Here is a 22,407-nt window from a genome sequence, read left to right on the forward strand (position 1 = left end):
TTTCTGGGTATCTGTTCATTGAGGACAATAAGTTGCCTGTAAAACATGACGGACTGAGGCTTTCCATGACAAGGACTGAATATCCCTCACTCACTGCATATACTGTACTGTAGTACGTGTATATTCGTACACTTACTCAGTTTTCTGCAATATCTGCTTTTCAGTCTTTCCAACACTTAAGATTATAATCTTTGTTATTTATTTCCAATATTTTTTCATGTGGATCCACCTTATTTTTTTAGTTGTACACATATGTAGGCATTTGCTGATATGGATTCAAAGTCCTTCTTGGGTATTCTTTTACAAGACAAGTGCAGTCCCATAATGCAGACCTGATGTCTGCTCCCTCTTTTCCTTAGTGCACTTTGACAGAACAGGATAGTATTGATTAATGGTCACCTCAGAGCTGTTTTATTATTCTGAAAATAATCTGCATATTAGCTTTTTTTTTTTCTATAGAGTCAGAACTCAAAATGTTTGACACCGAATCTTCAACCTCTTCTAAAGTGTGATTCATTATTTCTGGTCTTCAAATGTTTAGATTTAAGTACAAGTTTTATAAAAAGGGAATATTGGTAGACAAGGATAATGGTGAGGAGGCAAGGTTTGAAATGGATGTATTAGGAAATAGTAGAAGTTGTGAATGTCGTAGATGAAGAAGGAAGAAAATACTACTGGAAACAAAATTACAAGGATTGTGAATTGGTCAAGTATTGCTTTAAAACAATGTCGCAGTTGAGTCTCAACACAGTTGCAATGTCTTGTAGAGTTTTCAGACCCCTCCAATGGAGATTAATTTTGTTAAATTCTGAAATTACACATATACATTTTTTTAAACTTAATATTTTATTCAAAGCCCAAATGTTGAAACTGAAAAGGGTGAGAAAACACAGTAAATGTCAGAAAAAAACTTAAGAGAAACACTAAAACAAATTGATTTAATAAGTATTCAGACCAAATTAGTATTTGGAGGAAGGATGCTATTCTGAAAGTCAGTTTGTGTAAGTCTTTACCAACTCTGCACACTGACTTCGGGCAATTCATCTTGTCAGATTTGGTCAAGCTCTCTCAAGCTGCTTAGCAATCACTTATGGACTGCAGTTTTCAAATCAGATTCTCAAAAAGATTCAAGATGGGTCTTTTACTATGCCACTCAAGCACAATCGCGGTGGTGTTGTGCTTTGGATCACTGTCCTGCTGAAAGCTACATTTTCATCATCCCAGTTTCAGGTTATTAAAAGAGTGAAGCAGGTTGTCTTCTAAGATATCCCAGTACTTCGCTCCTTCTATCCCATCAGTCTTGACAAGCTTATAGTTTTTAGTTTTATAGTGCAACTATGCAACTTTATAGTTGCAGTTTTTAAATGAGTGCTGGGTACATTTTACATTTAAAAAGGTGTTTTAGACATGTGAGTTTAGACATTAAACAATATAGCACAGGAGTATTTATTTTAAACAGTATAGCAAATACTGTAGTATATAGTATAAAATATTATTACATTAAAATAATTAAATTAAAATTATCTTACAATTTCAATTAATTGTTTGTTTTATCAAACATACACACTTGGGATTTTTTATAGCCAAATTATAACACAATTGGACTAATAATCTAAAAAAAATTTAAGATGCAGGTATCCCAGTGGTGTTATTCCTAGAGATCTACCGTAGTTTCTAATTCTCAAATGACACGGGAAGGAGGGAACGGCTCTTAAAGTAGCAGGGAGCAGTGGAGGCACCCCAAGGCAGGTGGCACTGAAACACGCTCACGTACACATACTGGAGAGCGCCCCCCATGTTAGCCTGCTCCCGTAGATTGAATAATCCATTTTTAAAGTCAAATACCGAGGGCAGAGAGGCCTATAATGTTTAACAAAGGGAGGCAGCAGGCAGGCATAATGAGGTGAGAAAGGAAGCATTACAGGATGGTTGAGGTGACTTACCTCAGACAGCAGGAGCCTGGCTCCCTCCTGCTCCCTCGTAGGAAACCTCCATTTGCATCATAAGGAGCTGATGTTGAAAGATGATGGTTATTTTTTGCTGAATGAATAGACAACAGCAATGAGCACAATAAGCCTCAATCGTTCCAAGGAAATTACAGGTTCAACTAAAGTTAATAGTGCTCTGTACCTCTGCCTCCTAACCCCTACCCCCCCTGAAAGTAGAGGCAGTAAAGAGCCCAGGACACGGCAGTGGTATTTTGTTTGTCTGTTTTCTGTTTTTCACTTGGTGTGCATGAGGGGTGGAACAATGCGACTGTATGCGCCACAGAGTTAAGCCCACATAACTGTCCTAAGCATGGTGCTCGTTCTAAGTGGGCAGGCTTGGTCAGGAGAAGTCAGAGACACAGGCGTTCGCTGCAGCACTCCCTCCTCGTCTTCAGCAGCTTGTGAGTGACTTCATACTCTTCTGATTTATTTTCTTGGCATTGTCAGACAAGTACGCCATTCCATAAGCTATAAATTGGAACTCCCTCCCACTGCTGTTGGACTGCAGCTCCTGTTTAGCGTTTTATTGATATTTTTCTTTCTCTCCCCCCCCCCCCCAACCACCACCACCACATCCTGCCAGAAGAGTTTAATATACAAAGCGTGTTTTTTCATCGGGGTGTTAATTTTCCGGAGGCTGATTTGATGGGCACGTCCCCTGTGCTCTCATCGATCAGGCTGAAGTGAGAGGCTGGCCTCTGGGGTGCACCTCCAGGACAGCCACTGCGGAGCTGCACCGGCAGGCAGGGCTGCTCTTCGCAGTCACAGGAATTAAAGGCTTGCTTGTACTGGGAGCAGCTCTCTGGAGTGGGGCATGCTTGTGTGTGGCCCAGCTATGCACTGTGCTCTGGGTAGAAAACCGGTGCCCGTGAGTCCAAGCCATCCATAATGTGAAATTGAGTTTGAAGAAAAGCTTCGCAGGTTGTAAATCTGTTTAATGAAACCTATAGGACTTTTAGTCACTGATATTTGGGAGTATTTAACTAAAGGGAAATTGCCACGTTTTTCAGGTAGCATTCATTAATTTCATAGTGGACATGTTATGCTATCAATTTTGAAAGTGAATGTATTGGCTTTGAAGAAATATTTTAATATTGTAAAATTGCCTCATTTGTATTAAATCAATTGTCAGGCTTTTAAACCATAAATTGGTTGTTTAGCAATTAAAATAATTAAAATCCTAAATCCTAAAAATAAATCCAATCCCTAAATTCATTATGGTATATCTTATTTGTTATTTGTACAAGCACTTAGCAAAAAACATCATATTTTTATGAAGTTTTTAAATAGCATATAAAGCATGTTATTTAGCTATAAAAATAATTTGCATGTTGGGATCTCATAAGTATTAAAAAATACAAGAAATGCAATGTTATTTTGCAAGCTTTTCAATGTTTTATACAGCTGGTCCCAGGATCACAAGAGGTGTATGAAACTGTCTGTCAGTCTTCAGCATTAAGGAGTTACTTGCTGACTGCTAGAGAGCTGGTGAATTCTGTATCTAGACCCATCTATGTCCCTGTGTTGCATCAGGATAATGCTGGCTAGGTTTTTAAATTAATTCACAGAATCACAGTGCTCCAAATTCATGGCCCTAGCCATGCCAGACACTCTGCTAGGTGATGAGATGAGCAAAAGCCCCTTGGAAAATGACAGAGTGACTGCCATACCCAGAGAAGACTTGACAGGCGTCAGATGTAAGGGAGCCTGAAGCTATAACAGCCTGCCTTTTCCAGCAGGAGTTGCTACAAGGATCGTCTGAAAATTGGGATTGGGGATATGAAGGCAAAAACAAACAATCTGAAGAAAGTTATGTCAGCGATGAAAGCCAAGCATGTTTTTAGTCATGTCACAGCATTGAACTGCTTGTCACACAGCTACTACTTTCCGAGCACTTTTTTAAAAACTTTGAAAACCTATAAATAGTCACGAGTCTGGTAAATAGTTTATTCCTTACTTTTTTTGCGGTCGTTTTGCAACATTGTCATTCTGTGGGTGGCCTGCGGAAACGGCCTTCTGAAAGTCTGATTCCGTGAAGCTCTTCCAGGAAGAAAAGAAGCAGGCTAGACTTTTGTCCTATGGGTTAAATTGTGCAGAAAGCCAGTGCATTAACTATAAAAACTCTCATAATAGATTTAATAGCATCTTCTATATAAATTAAATATTAATGAAACTTCAGTTGTGCAGCACTGTGTCTGTGGAACTCATTGCCCAAATGTATTTGAGACTCTGTGACTGTCAACATATTCATAACTTGCTGAAAGACCAATTTTTTCACAAAAGCTCTGTGTTATTTAGTTTTACTCTTTTTGTTTCACATTTTTTGCTTCTGTTGTGTATTGTGTGTGCTAATTGTTCAGCACTTTGAGTTTCTTGAAAAACATTTAAATACAATTGTACTGTTATCACAGTAAGTTTAAGTTTATCAATAAACAACAAAAAATGTCATTATATATATTAAAAATCATAGGTATTAAGTATGAATTCTAGTATTCCATCTACAGAAATTGAAAACAATGTTAGTATTAGGTATGATCAGCCCCACTGTTCTGGCAGTATTGATGCACAGACCTGATCAGCCTCTGGGTAGACTGCTGTGGGGTGTCTACTCTTTCTGTGCAACTGGAGCCAACTGGCAAAGGCACACTGGTCATAGCTGTCTTACAGATGTTCAGCTGGATTCAGGTCAGAAAAGAGAAAGACTTCTAACATTGTTTTTTGTTGTGTTATTGTAAACTTAGCATCGTGTGGTCTTGTTTTGTCATGCGAAAAACTTAGACATCCAGATTGCCTTGCAGGAATGGAAAAACTGCTGGTTCGAATACTTTTTCAGTGTGTTCCTCAGCAGTGAGGTTTCCTTCAATCTGAATCAAGGGTGTTGTGTATACCAGAAGTTGCCTCCACACATTTTCACAAGGTGTTGTGAAGAAAAAAACGCACTGCTTAATTAACAAACCTGTCTGTATTTTATTTAAAATATTAATAACATCATGTATGTACCCAAACAATTATTGGTCTAAATGTATTGCATTTTCTTTATGGATCAGTTTATTGTGTATGACCATTGGTCATTGTGGATGACTTTCTCTGTGACACACACAGGGGCTGGAGTGCCATGAGAGGTGACCTTTAAAATACAGTAGTCTGGTTAAACAGAGCTACAAGGTACAAAATTGCAAATGCAGCTGCAAGTTACAAAAATACTACTCTTTTATTTGCAGTGCAGAGTTGGCCAAATCACTCTGGCCATATCACACGGCAGAAAACGTGTCTTCTTTTTCAAAGGACTAATGTTGATCAACCTGGAAGCCTCAGTTTCCGGGTGTTTTAATGATTATCTGTCCAATTGTCTTCTTTCAGTAAGTCAGGTGACTGAGGCCGACAGCTTATTTCCCAGAGCATTCTGGGCCATGCAGTTCAGGCAACTCTCCATCTTTTCTCAACCTCCTGCCCTCTTGCATCTCCTCTGTAAATTGAAAGAATGGTGGAAAATAGCGTGTTTTATTAAACATACTGTGGAAACTGATTTTCTTTTATGTACTAATGCATAATATTTCTCATGCTGCTGACTGCTCTGTACATAATGCTTCCATAAAACATAAATTGACAGAAATGACGAAGCTGGTGCACAGGCCTGGGGAAATGTCTGTGTTTCCAGCTCTTCAGACGGTATTTATCAGTGGACTGTTCCATTTCCATAGGCAAACATTACACCTTTTCATTCTGCCTTTGGCTCACATGGAAAGAACATACAATGGATGCTATTTGTTTCTTTTAATGTGAACTAAAAAAAGTCTTACATTATGTATCTGTGTGTGGTGTTCATCTTCTGAGTTCGTGATGTAAAGAGATTAATGCCCCACTGATGGTTCACCCAAAAAAGCTTCATATCAGTGAACCGCAGATCATCTTTGGGATTTAAAACAAATTCAGTGAAATTAGGCTGTGCAGAGCCCCTTTTAATAGTGTTAATGCAGAGAAGTAATCATCTGTCAGCTGGATGACTTCGTTTGATTTAAGAAAATAATAAACAGAAAATATCAGAATAGAAATTATTTGATATTTAAAATGTAGTGTAAAGCTTACAAAATAACTAACAATTTTGATCTGATACAGCAGGCTGAACTGATACAGCAGATGACTGGTGTTATTTTAAAGGCAAAGACATTCTAGATTATACAATTAACATCGCTAACGATGCCCGTTATTTATGACACCTTCCTTCCTCCAGCCAAGTGGTGGGTTTGCGTTAAGGTGTTTTTGGAGCATGAGACTGGGACCGCACTTCATCATAGGATTACAAACGTAGAATTTAAGTGTGTTGGGCTTCCTGTGATAAATGCATTTTATTGATAAAAGTAAAGAAATTTCCAGAGTAGTGAGTTGTGTCAGCATGTGCGTTGGAAAGGAACATATTAAGTTAGTTTTATGCTGAAAAGTAAAAAAAAAAAAGGAGTAATGCAATGTTTCAATGGTGGAGCCTTCTTTCTTTGTATTAAAGAAGCTGAGCTTTTCTTCAAAAACATTTATAATCTTATAATTTGTTTCATCAATGTACATAGCATTTGCTCAAGACAGGAACTCTTCATTACTGCTTTAAACTTTTAAACTTAATTCTTCAGTAATTGCAGCAATGATCATAAATAGTGCTCTTGCAAACTAAATGAATCTCACACACACTGGGGAAAAAAAGGATGTCACAGTTACATGGGACACTGGGAGCTAGTTTAATTTAAGATAATCCCCTTAGAAAGTTATTGTGTTTGGCAGGAATGCAGAACTGAATTTATGTTAAAGCATTGATGCAAAAAGCTTAGAACATTGACTTGGGATCAATGGTGAACTATGGCATACTGATTTTAGATAAGTCTGCTTCTTGACTTTATATATCAAAAGGTCCAATTTGCATTTTATGCCAGTAAAGATGCTCTCTAATTGCTTTTTTTTATTGTTAAGGAGATGTGTCATTTTTGCAATGTGGCAGTTGGTTCTTCAATCTGCATGCAAAGAAAACTGAAAAAAATGAAGTCCTAAAATGACTAAGCAGTTTCACCTAATGAAAAAGGTGTACTCTTTCAGTATTGAGCTATTTTTTAGCTGATGTCCAGCTGTTCACAAACTTAAGGTCAAGTTTCATAAACTGTATAAACGTCACTGAAGCTCTTTGGAGGAACTTGGGGAAATTAATTGCATCACAGTTATCACTAAAAAGGTCAATATATAATATTGTATCTTTGATAACTGAAACTGTAGCAGTTCATAGCCCACTTGTATCTTTATTTTATCACTATTACTTAATTAATGACTGTTTTTTAGACTTTTGTGTGTGTTTTTTAAATGACCTTAAATTATGTTCTTTAATTCATTATTAGATAATATTGTGTGCCTGATAGAGAAGGATTTAAAGCCCTTTAAATCTAAATGATAATTTGATGTTGCAAGCGCAACAAAAGCAACAGAAGGGGCCATACATGTGGCCAAGTGTCTGGGCATATCTACAGTAGTAAAGGTTTACAGAGACCTCCCTCCTTTTTAGCTTTCTCTGTCAAGCATTGTTAGCTGTTTTGTGTTTTGGAATTGTCACATTCTTAATTTAAATTGCGGTTGATACAAATAGAAACTAATCTGCAAACGTTCTTATGTTCTTTACAAGTTTTACCATTTTTTTATTTTCTATTATATCTAGTCTGGTTGCTCTTGGTTCTGATTAAACTGTCACAAGGAAGCGAATGATGAAATACTTTCTTTAGTTTCACAGTAAGCCAAGGAAAAGGGGCGGACTTGATGTCCTCTGTGATAACTCTCACTCCTCTCAGCCATCCAGAAGTGATAGAAATGGAACTATTATTCTACATAGAATATATAAATATTAATAATGTAAAGAACATGTTGCCACCATAAACCATTGTGAAGTTTATTGCACTAAAGGTGCTTAATTTAGTCCAAGAAGCTAAGAGAGCCTAAATACTGGTTCTCTTTATCAGTCTAAGATTACTCTCTAGCTATGTAATTAGAATACATATCCAAATTCCCTCTTCCCTCTTCAGATTAGGTAAATGTGTTTATTTTTTAACTAAGATAATCGTGATGAACACGATCATTGTCTCTGTGTGGAAGTCTTGATATTGATCTCGGTGAACTATGCTTAATCACTTTTGCTAAATAAAAAAATATTTGTAGAAACAGCTAAGCAAGCTGGCTGTTTGGCATTCATTTTTTATAGGAAATTTATTTTTTTTAGGTTATGAAGTTATTAATTGGTTTTCAAACATTATAAAATAAAGTGTGGTCTATTAATCTACACAATGTTTCTTTCTTAATTCTACAGCTTTTATGCTAAGTTCCAGGTTTAGCTTGTTGGTTTAATTCATTAGTTATTTGTCACATATTCTATGCCTCCGAGACGTAATCAGTTTGCATGTGCCCTACAGATTAATATTGTAGATATAAAGTTTTTTTCAGGTCATAGTGCACCAGGCGAACCATCAGAAGCCTTTTCTGCCAACCCTAACTCTGCCTCTGGCATATACAATTTAATTATTAATAGCATGTCTCCCAGGTAAACCGTTACACCATCTTAGGGCCTTGTTTTGTAGTCATTAAAATTGGAACATGTTTATATTATTGAAGCTCTTGCATTGAGTACATAAGCTGTGCTGATCTAAAGGCACCCAAAGAGACTCTACCTTCAGTTTCTTTTATCCCATATACTATGCCCCAATGTAGCCATGGGGAAAAGTTTTGAGTAATAAGAAATTTAAATGAAGCCATAAATACTAACTTTACCAAAGTACCAAGGCCTCTGAGACTTGATGTTTTAAATAGCAGTCCTTAAAGCATATGGGTTTATGGGTCTCAGATAACAAACAGCATGTTTGAAGTGCTCCTTTGAGAATACACACGAACTTTCTCAAGTTTACCAGTATGGGCTATTGCTTAATTAAACCAGTGATATTTTTTTTTCTCCCGCTAGCTATCAGTGTTTGTTTTACAGTCGTTTCACTATGGGTCCACATAAATGAGTTGTCAGTCTACATGAATATTTATACTGTAAAATCTTATAATTAGTAATGTAGATTAACGATGCCAGTATTGGAGCTTGAAGTGATGACATTTGTGTGTGTGTGATTTTTTATGTAGTTAAATTAAGCACTGATATTATTTCCTCCAGCGATATGTATAGTAGTGAAAGTAGTGAAAGCAAAGACTGTAAATGAACTACTGAGTTTAATTAGGGCTGACTTATGAGTTATTGTTTGAAGACTTATTCCCGTTTTTGCCTTGTTTTGTTAAATACACGTGTAACTTGTCTTAGAAGCGTTTTCAGGAGTTTAAACCGAAGGGGGAGGTCTACCATGCTGCTTCTACAAATGAGCTTTCTTTCTATTCACTTCTCACTCGAAAGGCATGAAATTCCCATTGTGATTCAGTCCTCTGATCTTCACACGCACATGTATATATTCCCTGCTATCGGAAAGAAATCCACTTTAAACGAAGGACTTCAATACATATGCTCTTATTAAACACCCTGCTGCTTTTGGGGAGCCTTTTTTGTAAGGACTCCATTGAGGAAAAACCTTGCAATACCTTTGGTTAAAAAACTAAATAATTATTTTATGAATACTATATTGATACTATATCTCATACAGCTGGATGGTAATCATATAGTGATATTTGTATTGTTCAATTAATATTATTTATCTTAAAATCTAAAATTAAACTGATATAAATGCAGTTCTTACATTTTCCCAGAAAATCTTCCATTTTATGCAATGTTAAAAAGTATATTCTTTATATTTCAACTGAAACAAATGTAACATTTGTAGTACATAGAAACATACTGTACAAACCTGTCTAGTAAGGACCAGTAGCATAATATTTCTGTATATTATTTGTAAAGATTGTTTCCAGACTTATTCCTTCATACAACTGCAATTGAATACGCTTTATTCTGCTGTAAAAAAGCAGCATTGCATTTGCAGCAAAACAGACAAACCATTCTAACACTTTCGCCACTTGGTACAGATCTGAAATAAGCTCGAGAGAGAGAGTAACAGAAAGGTTAAAAATATTAGAAACTATCAGTGGCAACTGAATCTTAATGGCTGAATAATATTGATTTATAGCAGCAGGAAAATCGGTTTCCTTATCTGTGACCTTTTTTGATTCACAAGGATAATCCAATAAAAGTTTCTCTTTTTTTTTCATGCCATTGCAGTTTTTGTGCAAGCGAGCAAGTTACAGCAACATATCTTCTCAGCTCACGGGCAAGAGGACAAAATCTATGATTGTTCCCATTGTCCTCAGAAGTTCTTCTTCCAGACAGAGCTACAGGTAGGTGTTGTGCTGCTTTGTGTCTCCTGTGCGGCAAGTAGCAGCTGTGTATATAAGATTGCTGTTGACAATAATGACTCCACCTGTTTCAGGAGTATGCTAAATGCACACAGTATAGGACTAAATCTCAGTCTAGTGGAGCACTTTCTAAACTACAGTACTCATGAAACACGGAAGCAACATCTGTAGGGCCACACCATCTGTTAGGGAAGTCAGGTGTGAGTTTGGATCTGCTTTCAACACAACTGTTGATTTCCCCCAAAGAGACTCAGGCTGCCTTTGCTTGTTATGATCCAATGGAAATGTGGTGCATTTTTAAAGCAGCTGCACGCAGAACAGGTGAGCCTGACCAGAGCCTCCATATCTGAATCCCCAAACAAATTTTTGCTGGGTAAGTCCAAATGCAAGTGCAATTGATAAAGAAAATGACAGCTGCATCAGGGATTGGTATTGCTTTATAATTCAAGAGGAACTTTTTAATCAATGATACTGAGAAACGTTCCCAAGTAAACACATTTTCTGGACACTCTTCAAAATGTATCGGAGTTTTTCTTCTTTTTTTCTAGTCCCAATTTCCTGGATGCATTTAAATAAAATCCAAACAATTAGCATGTTTCCTATTCCAAAATATTCAGGCTGAAGTGATCACTGAGCTGTTTTTTTAAAAAACACATACTTAAGAATTACTTATGTGACTTTTAAGTAAAGGGCTGTTCACACTGCAGCATTTACAGTATTTACTGAGCTGAAGAATCTATATAGGAGAATGTTGCCTTTTAAACTGGAGCATAAACACTTGGTGAAAGGCAGTGTTTATGAAACATTGCATTTCACAGCTAATCAATTCCAGTTCCTTTACTTTTATTTTCCTTTGATAGGAGGAATAGCCTATGAATTGGGTGTAAGGTACAGTAATTATTACTGTGAAGGAGAAAGTAGAGGCAAAGGAGAAAGTGAAGCAGGCATGCTTTATCACCTGAACTTTTTTTATAGATTTGAATTTAGCAATACATGATTTAAGTCTAGTATTAAATGATTAAATTGGATATTTTAGAATTTAGGTTAACACTAATTTTCCTCTAAGCACTAAGACAAGTAGTGTCTTACTATTGGTACACTAGTATACAGTAGTATACTAAGCCTGTGCTTCTGTGCCCTGCGATCCTTGTCTACTGTGGATTCAGTGTGCTCTTAAAAACTGAGAATGATTTGACATTACAGCCTGAATACAATCATCACACGAAAAATATTGACATAAAAATGCTCCAGATATTTGCCCTGCTAGGTTTAATACTTACATAGAATATAATGTCTTTTAGTTATCTGTGTTTTGCTGTTTCAAGGGATCTCAACCTCAACCCTAGCCCTCCACTTATTTTTTTAAAGCTTTTTACAATTGTTCTCTGCCTTCTTAGCATTTTGTGTGTTTCTTGTAAGTTTGTTCTCTTGAAGAGGAGTTATGGTCCAAGTAATTAAGAGGATAGACAGTTGAAACATGTAAGAATGTATGTAAGCTCTTTTTCTAACTTGCAGGTTGTTAAACTCATGAAGTTACACTTTCCTAATGGTAATTAGCTGTACCTTAACTATATTTTAAACACATTTTTGACATTAAAAAAGGAAAATGGAGAATCACAGCTCCCTCTTCAGATCTGCCGTATGAAAATGTATTCAGTGTGTTATGGCTTCTTTGCAGTTGCCTCCTAGATATCCTAGGAGTGAGCAGTTACAGTAATTATATTACACTAATTTCTACAACAAAATTATAATCTGCAATAGTAATTGTAAAAAATTGTGTTTGATAATATATATTAATAGAAATACAACCAAGATAAAAAGCTTTGCATACATTAAGAGAGGAGAGACATGTTGAATTATATGCTATGTATGATTTACAAACCATGATTCATGTAGATGCTAACCAGGTGTGATATTAATTAAAATTCAGTAAATTACATTTTTGTTTTTATGTGACTATACAGTGTTTTATACTGAGTGTCTTACATGTCGTCCCTCATATATATAGGTGTATATCTCAATACCCTGGTGCTGTTATTGTTAGTACATACTTGACTTGAAGAAGCAAAGATTTGAGTAGGCATGAAGGATATATGACTTTTCCACTATGGTTTGTGGATGGAGTACAAGCTCAAGGTCATTGGGGAAAAACAATGATTGTGTGCTATCTGTGGATTAGTCTTGGTTTGCTTCCTGTGGACATACAGTACTTAACTGAAGACTGACTGTCATGTTTTCTTGCATTCTCTTGCAACAGCTGTCAGTAATGTTGGGATTTCTGCTGTTTCCGAGCTAATACCAAGCTTTCTTGTTTTATAAGCATGTTAAATTATGAAGCCTCGCGGCACTTCCATTAACATGTATAAACAAAACATGCAACATGTTCACAGACATTTGTGCTGAACTAGAGTTTCTCCTTTGATTATTGACTTGCGGATATTAATGTCATTTCAGATTAAATTTTGGTTCAAATAGGTTAATGACTGAAAGACATTGGCATCTGTAGCTTACACAGCTAGAAGAACTGCACAAGCAGGTCAGGTCACTGCCGGGTTTCAGATCTTTTGGTTTTCTCAGGTTCGTGAAATGCATCTGCGGTTTTCAAAATACCGGCAGGCGGGCTGTAACGAAGGGAGTCAGGGAAGCTGAGTGCGCTGCAGCCAAGCGTCTTGTTTTGTTTTTGTTATGTTTTTTTGTTAGTAGCTTTTTTGTAATCTTAGAGGTGAAAGATCAGCTTCAAGCTGGGGAAGTTGCCAGGCCAGGCTGAGAGGCAGGAATGATATTTTATTAATTTGGCGCTGAGATTCTGAATTCTGAAATCCTGACAAACTCTGTGACAGGTGAAATTCCTTTCCGTGAACTCTAACCGGCAAGGGGCCTGCTAATTCCTCCTGTGTTGCGAGATGGACAATAGGAGGGCTTCTTTCTAATCATCCCTCAAAGGACCCCCTGGCTGCCCTGGAGTCTGGGGCTGATTGAATAACTCCTGGGCCGTTTCCCCTAGGCCTCCATCAGCAGGTGTCCAGAGGAAAGCAATCTCCTACAGACTGGCACTGAAGTGAGCTTTAAACTACTATTTTCAGGTCTCCAGAGGAGCTCGTGCACACTAAAAGATAGATGGAGTGCAGATATTTTATGAGAAGCTGTCAGGAGAAGAGTGGAGTAAATGTTTCAGCACCCGAGCAAAGTCACAGCTGAATTTATCCAATGTATTTCGGACACATTCTCCCTTTTTTCTCCCTACCTTGAAAAAAAATCCAGCTTCTTCAAATCCCTAATTTTATCATCTTCTCTTTTTTCACTTTTCACTTGCAAGTCCTTTTGATTAAGTAAAGACTGTAGACAAATCAGCACCATCAGCACTGAAATATTTATACAGACAGAATGAAAAATTGGATTCATTTTCTGGCCTGTTGATGACCAGGCTGTATAAACTAACTTTATAAAAAAAAAGTGTTGAATCTCTGATGCAATGTGTGAAGGGGCAGAGGGTGGTGTCAGGGGAATTCATTGAGTTTAGGAACAGCTGTTGAAGTTAAGTGTGGATACTTAAAAGAGCCTCAGCAGCCTTATCACAAAAAAGGCATTGGTCCTTTTAAGGTTTTATACTGTATATCATAGATGTATATGGTAGCCTAATAGCTTAAAACATTTTTAGAGTAATCACTACTGGATATACTGAGCCCTTTCCTTTATGGAATTTTGCTCTGGCAGATTATCAGATAATGGGGTTAGTAGCAGTGTTTGTATGAAAGCTGAAAGCGATGGCTGTTGCCTCATTACTCAGTGATTAACTGGAGCCTCAATTTCTAAAGGTTTATTTTTGGACTTGCAGCTATTTGAATGTGCTGTTTCAGGTTACTTTTATTTCAAAATTAAGAATAGAAAATATTGTGATCTTACTTTTTTCTTTCAAGAATGCCACCTTGAACTCAAATCTTTCTATTGCCTACATGTGGAATAGAACCAAGCAGAGCTCAACACCACACTGAAATGTAAAAAGAGGCAAAGATCTACACTTTCTTCTACTTATTTTTTTTTCTTTTTCCTTTAAGGGTAGAATTAACCTCCTTGCAGTTCTCACACTGGTTCAGCTCCCCACTCTTACATTTGGGGTGCAAAAAAAATATTCACTCTTTATGTAGTAAGGATTAAAATAGAATTAAATCATGGCAGTATTTTTTATATTTCAGTTGTGCTTAATAATTGTATTAAAACTGCACTAAAACCAGGTTATCTGCAGTGAAAAGAACTGTTTTTCTTGGAAAAGAAATCACCATCTATATCCATTGTGATCTCAGCATGTTATTCAATTTTGTGAATGAGGCAGGAGGTGGCAAAAGTACAGCAGAGACAGAGATTCAAATTCCCGGTGTTACAATGCTGTTGTGCCCCCACTAAAACTATTTTAACTTGATAAAGAGGCATTTGTTTCCTAGAATTTCTTTTATTTCCTATTTCTAACAACGGCCTACATTGCCGATATGAAGTTAAATAATAACCATGCCAACACAGGGCGCAGGACAAGCATTGCTAATACTAAATAATCACAGAGGTGGGGCAGTTTCTGCCTCATAATATGGTGTGTTTAATTCATTGCATCAGCTGTTGGGTTGAGTCCGTGTTGGGGAGCATTTCGCTTTGAAAGCAGAAAGGACACAGCTTCAGCTCAGCTGGTGGCCTGCCATTCCTGGACTGGCCTTGTGATACGATCAGAACGCTCATTTGTGTACCTTTTCTGAATTAGCTTGGTCCCCTGAAGCTTTTTTGGATGGCTTTGAACATCACAGTCACTACAGACTGCAGGCTTTTGTATCCTTGATGTTGACTTCATTCAGCCAAATTCCATTTATTTGGTGAAGTGCAGTAACAGCTTAGTTTCTGAGATTCTGTTTTTTATAGTCTTGTTTTTTTCTGTTAAAGTAAATGTAGTATATCCATATACACAGACATCAGGCAGCTGAAACAAGATAGAGTTTTGGATTATTAAGATCAAGAATCATACACATATAAAATAGTCTGCTTCTCTTCCCTGTTTAATTTTTCTACGACATTTGATCATTATTCAGAAAGGGTTCTTTCCAAATTAATGCTTCCCTGACATGACCTGAGTGGTAGTCTGCCAGCAAAGCGATTTTATTAAACAAAATGATGAATTGAAACGCAGGTTGCATTGAAGTGAAAAAAGACATTATCTGCAGCACTCTTATTTTTTTGCAGAATGTGCTAAAAAGTAGAAAATATGCTCATCGAATGTATCTCTGAGAGTTAAAGGCTTCCAAATCTGCTCCTTGCACCTTGATTTAATTGAGGGAAGAAGTTCTTAAAACCTATAAACCTTATTTATAATTGCAATAAAATGATTAGAACTAATCAACACCAATTTATTCTTCCTCACATGGCTATTTGTTTTATTTTGCTTTGTTTTGTCACTCTCCCCTGGTGACACTTATTAGATTGTTTAATTAAGCCATTTATTGACACATAATGCTTAAAGAAATATACATGTATTGCTTTCTGAACGGCAGTGAGAATGGGGAGCCAGTTTATAAACACCATATCTGTCACTTGACTCTTAGTATCTCAGCTCTTCGTGTTTTTCAGGACTGGATGTGGGAAAGAGGAGCATGCTTATTTTCATATTATCTTGTATGTCCATTTCCACTTCTCCTGATAGAAGAGGAAGGCTCCAATTAGTTAAACTGTTGTCACCTCTGTACCTTAGGTTTCATTTCAAATTTTCTTTATCATTATTTTACCATATCCTTGGTTAACTTGTCTTTTGAATTCATGTCATCTTCTTCCATGCTGTCATGCTGGGCTTGCAAATAATTAACTCTCCTGTAGAAGTATAGTGTAGCCTCTATGTTTTTCTCAGTTTGCCTTTAAAATAATCTGTCTATTTCCATTGAGCATGATTAACATAGCACTGTCTGTTTTTGAGCCGTCTGTTTCTCATATTCCCTGTTTGGATTCATATAATTTCTTTTCTCTCTGTTAATCATTTGAAATTAGTCAGACAAAACTGTCGGCTTCATCATGTCATGTCATTGCTCCCCAGCGATCTGGAAGACTAAACATTTTCATTGTAACAGTTCTGGGCTGTTTGTTATTATTTCATGTTTTAAAATTCATGGAGTTCTGGGTAAACTGGGTTTACTTGGGTGCTTAAACTGCATCCTCTTCAGTTATGGTAAGTTAGTATCTAACTAACCACTTTTACCAAAGGTTCTTCAATAGGCTGTCTCTGTTTAAGATCATTTGTCAGCTAATAAGCTATAAGCCATTTCATCCTGGGTCCAGATCAATGCACAGTAAAAACACAGCTCATGTTAGGGTTACTAATGATTTACTGATAATTGCTATTTTTTTTCTTGTCCAGCTGGACCTCAGTGCTGGCTTTGATACTGCTGTTCATAACATTCTAATGAATGCATTGGAGAGGGTTGTAATATTACAAGAACTACCTTTTTCTGTTGGTTTAAATGTAATTTTAAATGTACTTTTAACTTATAGTCAATTGTGAAACATTTAGCATGATTCCTCCCCAATAGCGTTGGTCCCACAGGTCTCTTTTCTCAGTCCTCCTCCCTTTTTATACCTATATGTTTAAATTAGGCCAGAACCTTCTTGGGCATTGGTCAGTTTTCATTTCTGTGCTGATTGCATCCTAATTTGACATTAACCCACACTATCTGCCTTGTCACTGGTCAGTAACAAAGCAGATGTTTTGCTTGCTGAATTCTGACAAGACCAAAATTATGCCAGTTTTATAACAATCAACTCCACAACTATGTCAGCTTTCATTTGATTATCGTTGGCATTGGAATCAGCCCCAAGTCCCAGTCCCAGGCTAGTGATCTTGTAATAGCCGTCGATCCAAATTTTACATTTCAAGCTCATGTTCATAAAGTTATGAAGGAATGTTTTCTCATCTTTATAGCATCGCTGGTATTATAATGCTGCTAGTATCAGTTCCTGTCTCTCCCAATCTGTAGCAGCAGAGCTAGTGAATGCATTTGGTGTTTTTTTTTTTGATCAGGCTTCACTGTAATGTGATGCTTAGTAGTATTAATATTAATGTTGTTAACATGATGATCTGATGATCTTAGACCAAAATACATGAGCATATTTCCATTTTACAGTAATTTCCTTGCATTGGCTCCCTGTAAATTTTGGAATAAAATAAAACTGCTGTTCACCTTTAAGGGCTTGAATACTTTTGGCTCCTGACTGTATTAGAGAACTGTTATCTCTCTATATACCTACACATTTCCACTTGTTGGATGCTGGCCTTCTTTGTTTTTCAAAGAAACGAGAGACTTTTCTCCCCAAAGTTTTGTCCGAGGTTGTGGAACAATCTCCCAGCCTACAAACGGATTTTGCAAGTCAGTCAGTATTTTTAAATCCTGACTTGAAAATTGTTTTAATATCTAAGATTTTACTATGTACCTTAAAATAATGCATGCTGAACAAAGCTATATAAAAAAGATGACAATGATGCTTACTCTTAAATAACAATGTTAAGAACTTAACAAACATGAGGTGCAGTGAGCTTATTTGAGTAGTAGCAGCTTTTTGATCAGAGGATCTCATCCAACTGTTTCTTGAAAGAAGCCAATAACATAGCTGGGTAGATTGTTCCTGTCTCCTTTTCTCATTGACAATAATTTTTCTGATCATGAGTCTTCCCATTCACACTTACCCCAGTCAACTCTCACAGGGGCACCACTTCCTCATGTGGTCTCCAGTAGTATATATATATTTCACTTCCAATCAGGCATAAGGTAGTAAAGGTGTTGTTCCATGTTAAATCAAGACATTGTTTGCCTGGCATTCTCTGCTCTGTCAATATGATAAAGAATGATCTGATACGGAAGATAAAAGAAAAGGTCATTCTCTCACTGACATGCCCAACATGAGATAAATCCATTTTGGGTGGCTTTCATGGGCAAAAGATGCTAAATTACAATCTGTCTACAGTTATTTCAGACCACAGGCCATGTGTTGCACAATTGCAGTTTTATTAAATCAACCAGTTGCTTTAATGGGCTGGCTTGCAAAATAACAGTTGCCGTTTCCCATTGTGGAAGAGTTAACATCTTTTGAAATGCTTAACAGTTCATACAGTAGTTTCTCATTTCATCTCTCCTGTTGTTTGACAATGCAGTTGCAAGTGATAACAGGCCTGAGTTCAAATGATAATATAAACAACAAATAAGGGAGCTCCACAGGAACTCTTTAAAATTATTTACAGCAGTAAACAAATATACTGTAAATATTTCTGCAGAATTCTTTCAAGGAAGGCAAGCAACATAAAAGAGACATTCTGTCAAATGCTTTTGTTAGAAAGGAATAATTTTTTGCATCTCAGGTAAAGTAAAATTAGACAAGATGACAGGCAAACAATTGCAACCCTCTTAGGATCTTATTGCTGTAACCATTCACATTATCTAGAGGGATCCCTGACAAACTCTTCGACAAAGTCTTTTGAGTTTATTTTTTTTTCCATTTCACATGGAAATGAATATAAGATACATTGTCAAATTTAGCTTGGTTCAATATTTGTACACAAACATTTAAGTCTACAGTTATGCATTATATTTTCTACTGAGCTCTTGAAAAATTTATAAAAGATGCCATGCTGGTAAATATCGAGTACATTGAATACATAATTATAACAAGTAAAGTTTGGACTGTCTAAACAATACATTGTACTTGTTTCTAAGTTGTGCTTTTCAGAGCTTTTCCACTTTCTTATGAAATACAAGCACTTTCACTTTCTCTCCAAAGTCCACAGGTGAATCTGTGCTGTTATTATATCAGTTATTGCCAACTTCCCTTAGGAATTAATCATGTAATTTGTTTTGAAAGAATGTTTAGCAAAATATTCAGTTCACTTGGATTTTTGTACAGCGTACATGGAAGTTGCAGTTGAGGGTGAAATCATAAGCTCATTTTCAACAGTGATACGCTGTTGAAATGGTGAAGGTCATTGTGGAAAAGGTGATTCCTGTATCTCGAATCTGTTTGTTGTCCTCAGGACGAATTATTCCCCCAACAGTAACAAGCAAATTATTTAAAACACAAAAGAAATAAGAGTAGCTTTGAGTCAAAGATATAAGAAGTGGTTTATACTAAAAATCCACACTGGTTTGGGATTTAGTTTCATGTAATAGAATATTAACAATGAGCAACGTATAAGTGGCTGAGGCTGCCATTTTGTCATTTGTAATACTTTGGACAAGTGAGTGCCTTTGGGTCTTCATTATTCATATATCTGGCACTGAAGTCCTACAGTTTAAAATATTTAAAAATAACATCTATCTGTCTGTAGAGGTTAAGACATCTGTAAGTGTTATTTTATATTTAATACATTAATATCTTCACGAAAGTCTGACTTGTTGTTATTGTTTTCCACATGATGGGGCTTGTATTTCATTGTGCCACTTATCAGTGTCAGGTATTTGTGATGTGATCTCGGTCTGAGATCCTTGCATGTCCAAGGTTTTGGGCTTTATCCAGACATCAGGTCTTGTCCTGTGGTGGGTGGTCTATCTGTTGAAATAGGTGGAATGGACAGCTGTCTGGGTGTGGCATTGCATAGCTCTGAAGCCAGAGGTGCCCCAGAGTTTACCTGATCCAGTCCTGACGGCACTGCTTTCAGAAGCACGGTGAACTCCGCCTCATACTGTAAATAAGTACCTTCCTCTAAATATTTTAAAATTAAATAAGAAAAACACATTTGCAATAGCTTCCGGCTCTTTGGAGGTGCACTGAGAGCCTCTGGGGCTTTTAAAGAGGCCCTGGAGGTTCATGTGTCCTGTGAGTGTCAATGAAGACAATATTCAGTTATAGCTACAGTAAGTATCAACCTGGTTAAGGTCAGAGAGCTCTCAACAAATTGGTCCTTGGCCTCCACAAGTTAGAAGATGACTATAAAGCTGAATCTGCCACTTTTCACTGTACTGTTCATTACTCAGAAATATAAGGCTGCAGTACATGTCGAGTGACAACCCAGAAGAGTATGTAAAGTATCTTTCTTCTGTATCACTATATCAATCTTCTGTATCACTGTTGTACCGTCTTCTGTGTTGATAATGTCTATCTTCCTTGTATTGGACTGTGCAATAAAATGAATTTGCCCCAGAGGATAATAAAGCTTGAATTAAATTGAAATTAGGCTGCAAGACAAGTTGTTCAGGAGATAAATCCCAAAGGCAACACTTGGAGATCGCCAATCAAAACTGGCATTATCTAAAGGTCTGCTTATTGCTGCTTAAAAAGCAAAATTCTAGCATGGGCCTTGCCTTCCACAAGAGCATTTTTAACATAGTAATCGTTTTCAACATAAGGCCAAATACTGTCTATACTCTGCAAACATCTACAGAAGCTTGGCCTATAATCAGGTGTGAGGGACCAAGGTGGCATGCAATCACCAGAAATGCTTAGCGAGACAAACTAATGTGGAAAATATGAATGTCTTCAGGAGAGAAAGAGAGGCTCTGCATCCTAGAGCACTCAGCTGTCTATGAGACAGTGCCTGGACGCAGTACTGGAGCCTTTTTGGTTTGGGATGGTTTGGGAAGACAGTCTTGATTAATCTAGTTCACTCCAAGACCAGACAGCAGAAAATAATTGCTGTTGCAGTTGCATCTTCTGGTATTGCTTCAGCATTGATAGAAGGTGGTCACAGAGCTCATTCTGCCCTCTGATTCTCTCTAAATATTGCTCATACTCACACACCACTGTGCAACATCAGCAAAGGAATGATACAAGGCGAGGTGCTGCAGCAATGTTTTTGCCTGGTCTGGGATGATTGAAATATTTCAGGCTTGCTTTGGAAGCTCTAGACAATACACCGAGGGGCTCAGCATCAAAACCTCAAACCTCTAGCATTTAATCAGAACATTGAGTCTCACTAAAGCCAGGAGTCTGTTCCAGCTTCTCCAACCTAGATGGAAGCTGCTAGGCAAATGGCATTTGCAGAAGGTTTTTGTAATCATGTGTCTACAGCTGATGAGCCCAAGACCATGGTCTTCATAACAATGGCAGATTAATTTAAAAAACGTCAATTATCAGACAATTCAACAGCTCACTGAGATCAAACATCCACATAAAATCTGTGGAGAGTTCGGTTGATGTGAACCAGGCTGTGCAGTATCCCGTGTGTTCTTGAGTGCCTTTATTTTCTGCAGAAAAACAAAATGGGAAGCAATGAGCTAAAAGAGCCTCCTCGTGACAAGGACTCGGATGTTTAAGTGGACCCTGTCATGCCTGGGTGAGCAGGAGCTGGTGTTCTGCACACACCCCAGATGATCTACACATCCAACAAATGTAAAATATTGATACGGTTTTGGTCACCGTGTGGTAAAAAAGATAGAGCTGGAATCTTTCAAAAGAAGACCGTCCAGATGCATTCCACAGATTAAGGGAATGTGCAACACGTACCGAAAGACTGCAAGAAGTGAATTGATTTGGTCTTAAAGAACAACAGGAGACCTGATACAAGTATTCAAAATCTTCAAAAGGATTTACTGAGCCAACACAGTTGACGTCTCCAATGTGAGCAAGGAGACATGAACCAGAGGACATAAGTGGAAATTACTGAGGGCAGGAGGCACTTCTTTACCCAGAGGGTTGTGGGAGTATGGAATAGGCAATCCAACTTATTGATTATTGGATCGTTAACAACTAGTTGAGTCAGATTGGCAGAATGTCTTCCTCTTTCATATCTTTGGTTTTAGGTTGTTTGCCAATTTACTGAAAGGTAATTTTGAAGGTGAAATTTAAGTCCACTGCAAGGATGTGTAGGACTGGATGCCGATTGCTTTGTTCAGATGAACAGCAGGAGTACATTATGCAAAGTTAACATGACCCCTGAACATTTACCCACAGCTGACCGAAAAAGTCTGCGTAGAAAATATCTATTGATGGCTTTTGTTTTGTTAAATCTTTTTTTTTAACTTCAAATACATGAAAACAATACTGATGAATGCATTGCAACAGTAAATGCAGAGGAACAAAATGATTCTCTAAACAGGTTTTGATAGAAAGGGAAGAATAA

General features: G+C 37.1%; 1 protein-coding gene and 1 long non-coding RNA gene across 5 annotated transcripts in view; one reads left to right on the forward strand and one right to left on the reverse strand.

Annotated features, from left to right (window-relative positions):
• The window catches only part of znf521 (zinc finger protein 521), a 189,282-nt gene that overhangs the window by 153,348 nt on the left and 13,527 nt on the right, over positions 1 to 22,407 (forward strand). For all 3 annotated transcript variants that reach the window (XM_015353833.2, XM_015353835.2, XM_015353836.2), the window contains one exon: positions 10,207 to 10,322. In XM_015353833.2, the coding sequence (XP_015209319.1) occupies positions 10,207 to 10,322 (116 nt within the window). The remainder of the gene's footprint in view (positions 1 to 10,206; positions 10,323 to 22,407) is intronic.
• Positions 4,936 to 22,407, reverse strand: part of LOC107078150 (uncharacterized) — an 89,916-nt gene continuing 72,444 nt past the window's right edge. Inside the window, exons 3-4 of one of the 2 annotated variants that reach the window (XR_011189963.1) lie at positions 18,046 to 18,208; positions 4,936 to 5,454 (exon numbers count right to left, since the gene is read on the reverse strand). This is a non-coding gene — a long non-coding RNA (uncharacterized lncRNA). The remainder of the gene's footprint in view (positions 5,455 to 18,045; positions 18,209 to 22,407) is intronic. The other variant, XR_001479139.2, reaches the window with a different exon arrangement.

This window comes from Lepisosteus oculatus, chromosome 6 (assembly GCF_040954835.1).
Source record: "Lepisosteus oculatus isolate fLepOcu1 chromosome 6, fLepOcu1.hap2, whole genome shotgun sequence".
Lineage (NCBI taxonomy): Eukaryota > Metazoa > Chordata > Actinopteri > Semionotiformes > Lepisosteidae > Lepisosteus > Lepisosteus oculatus.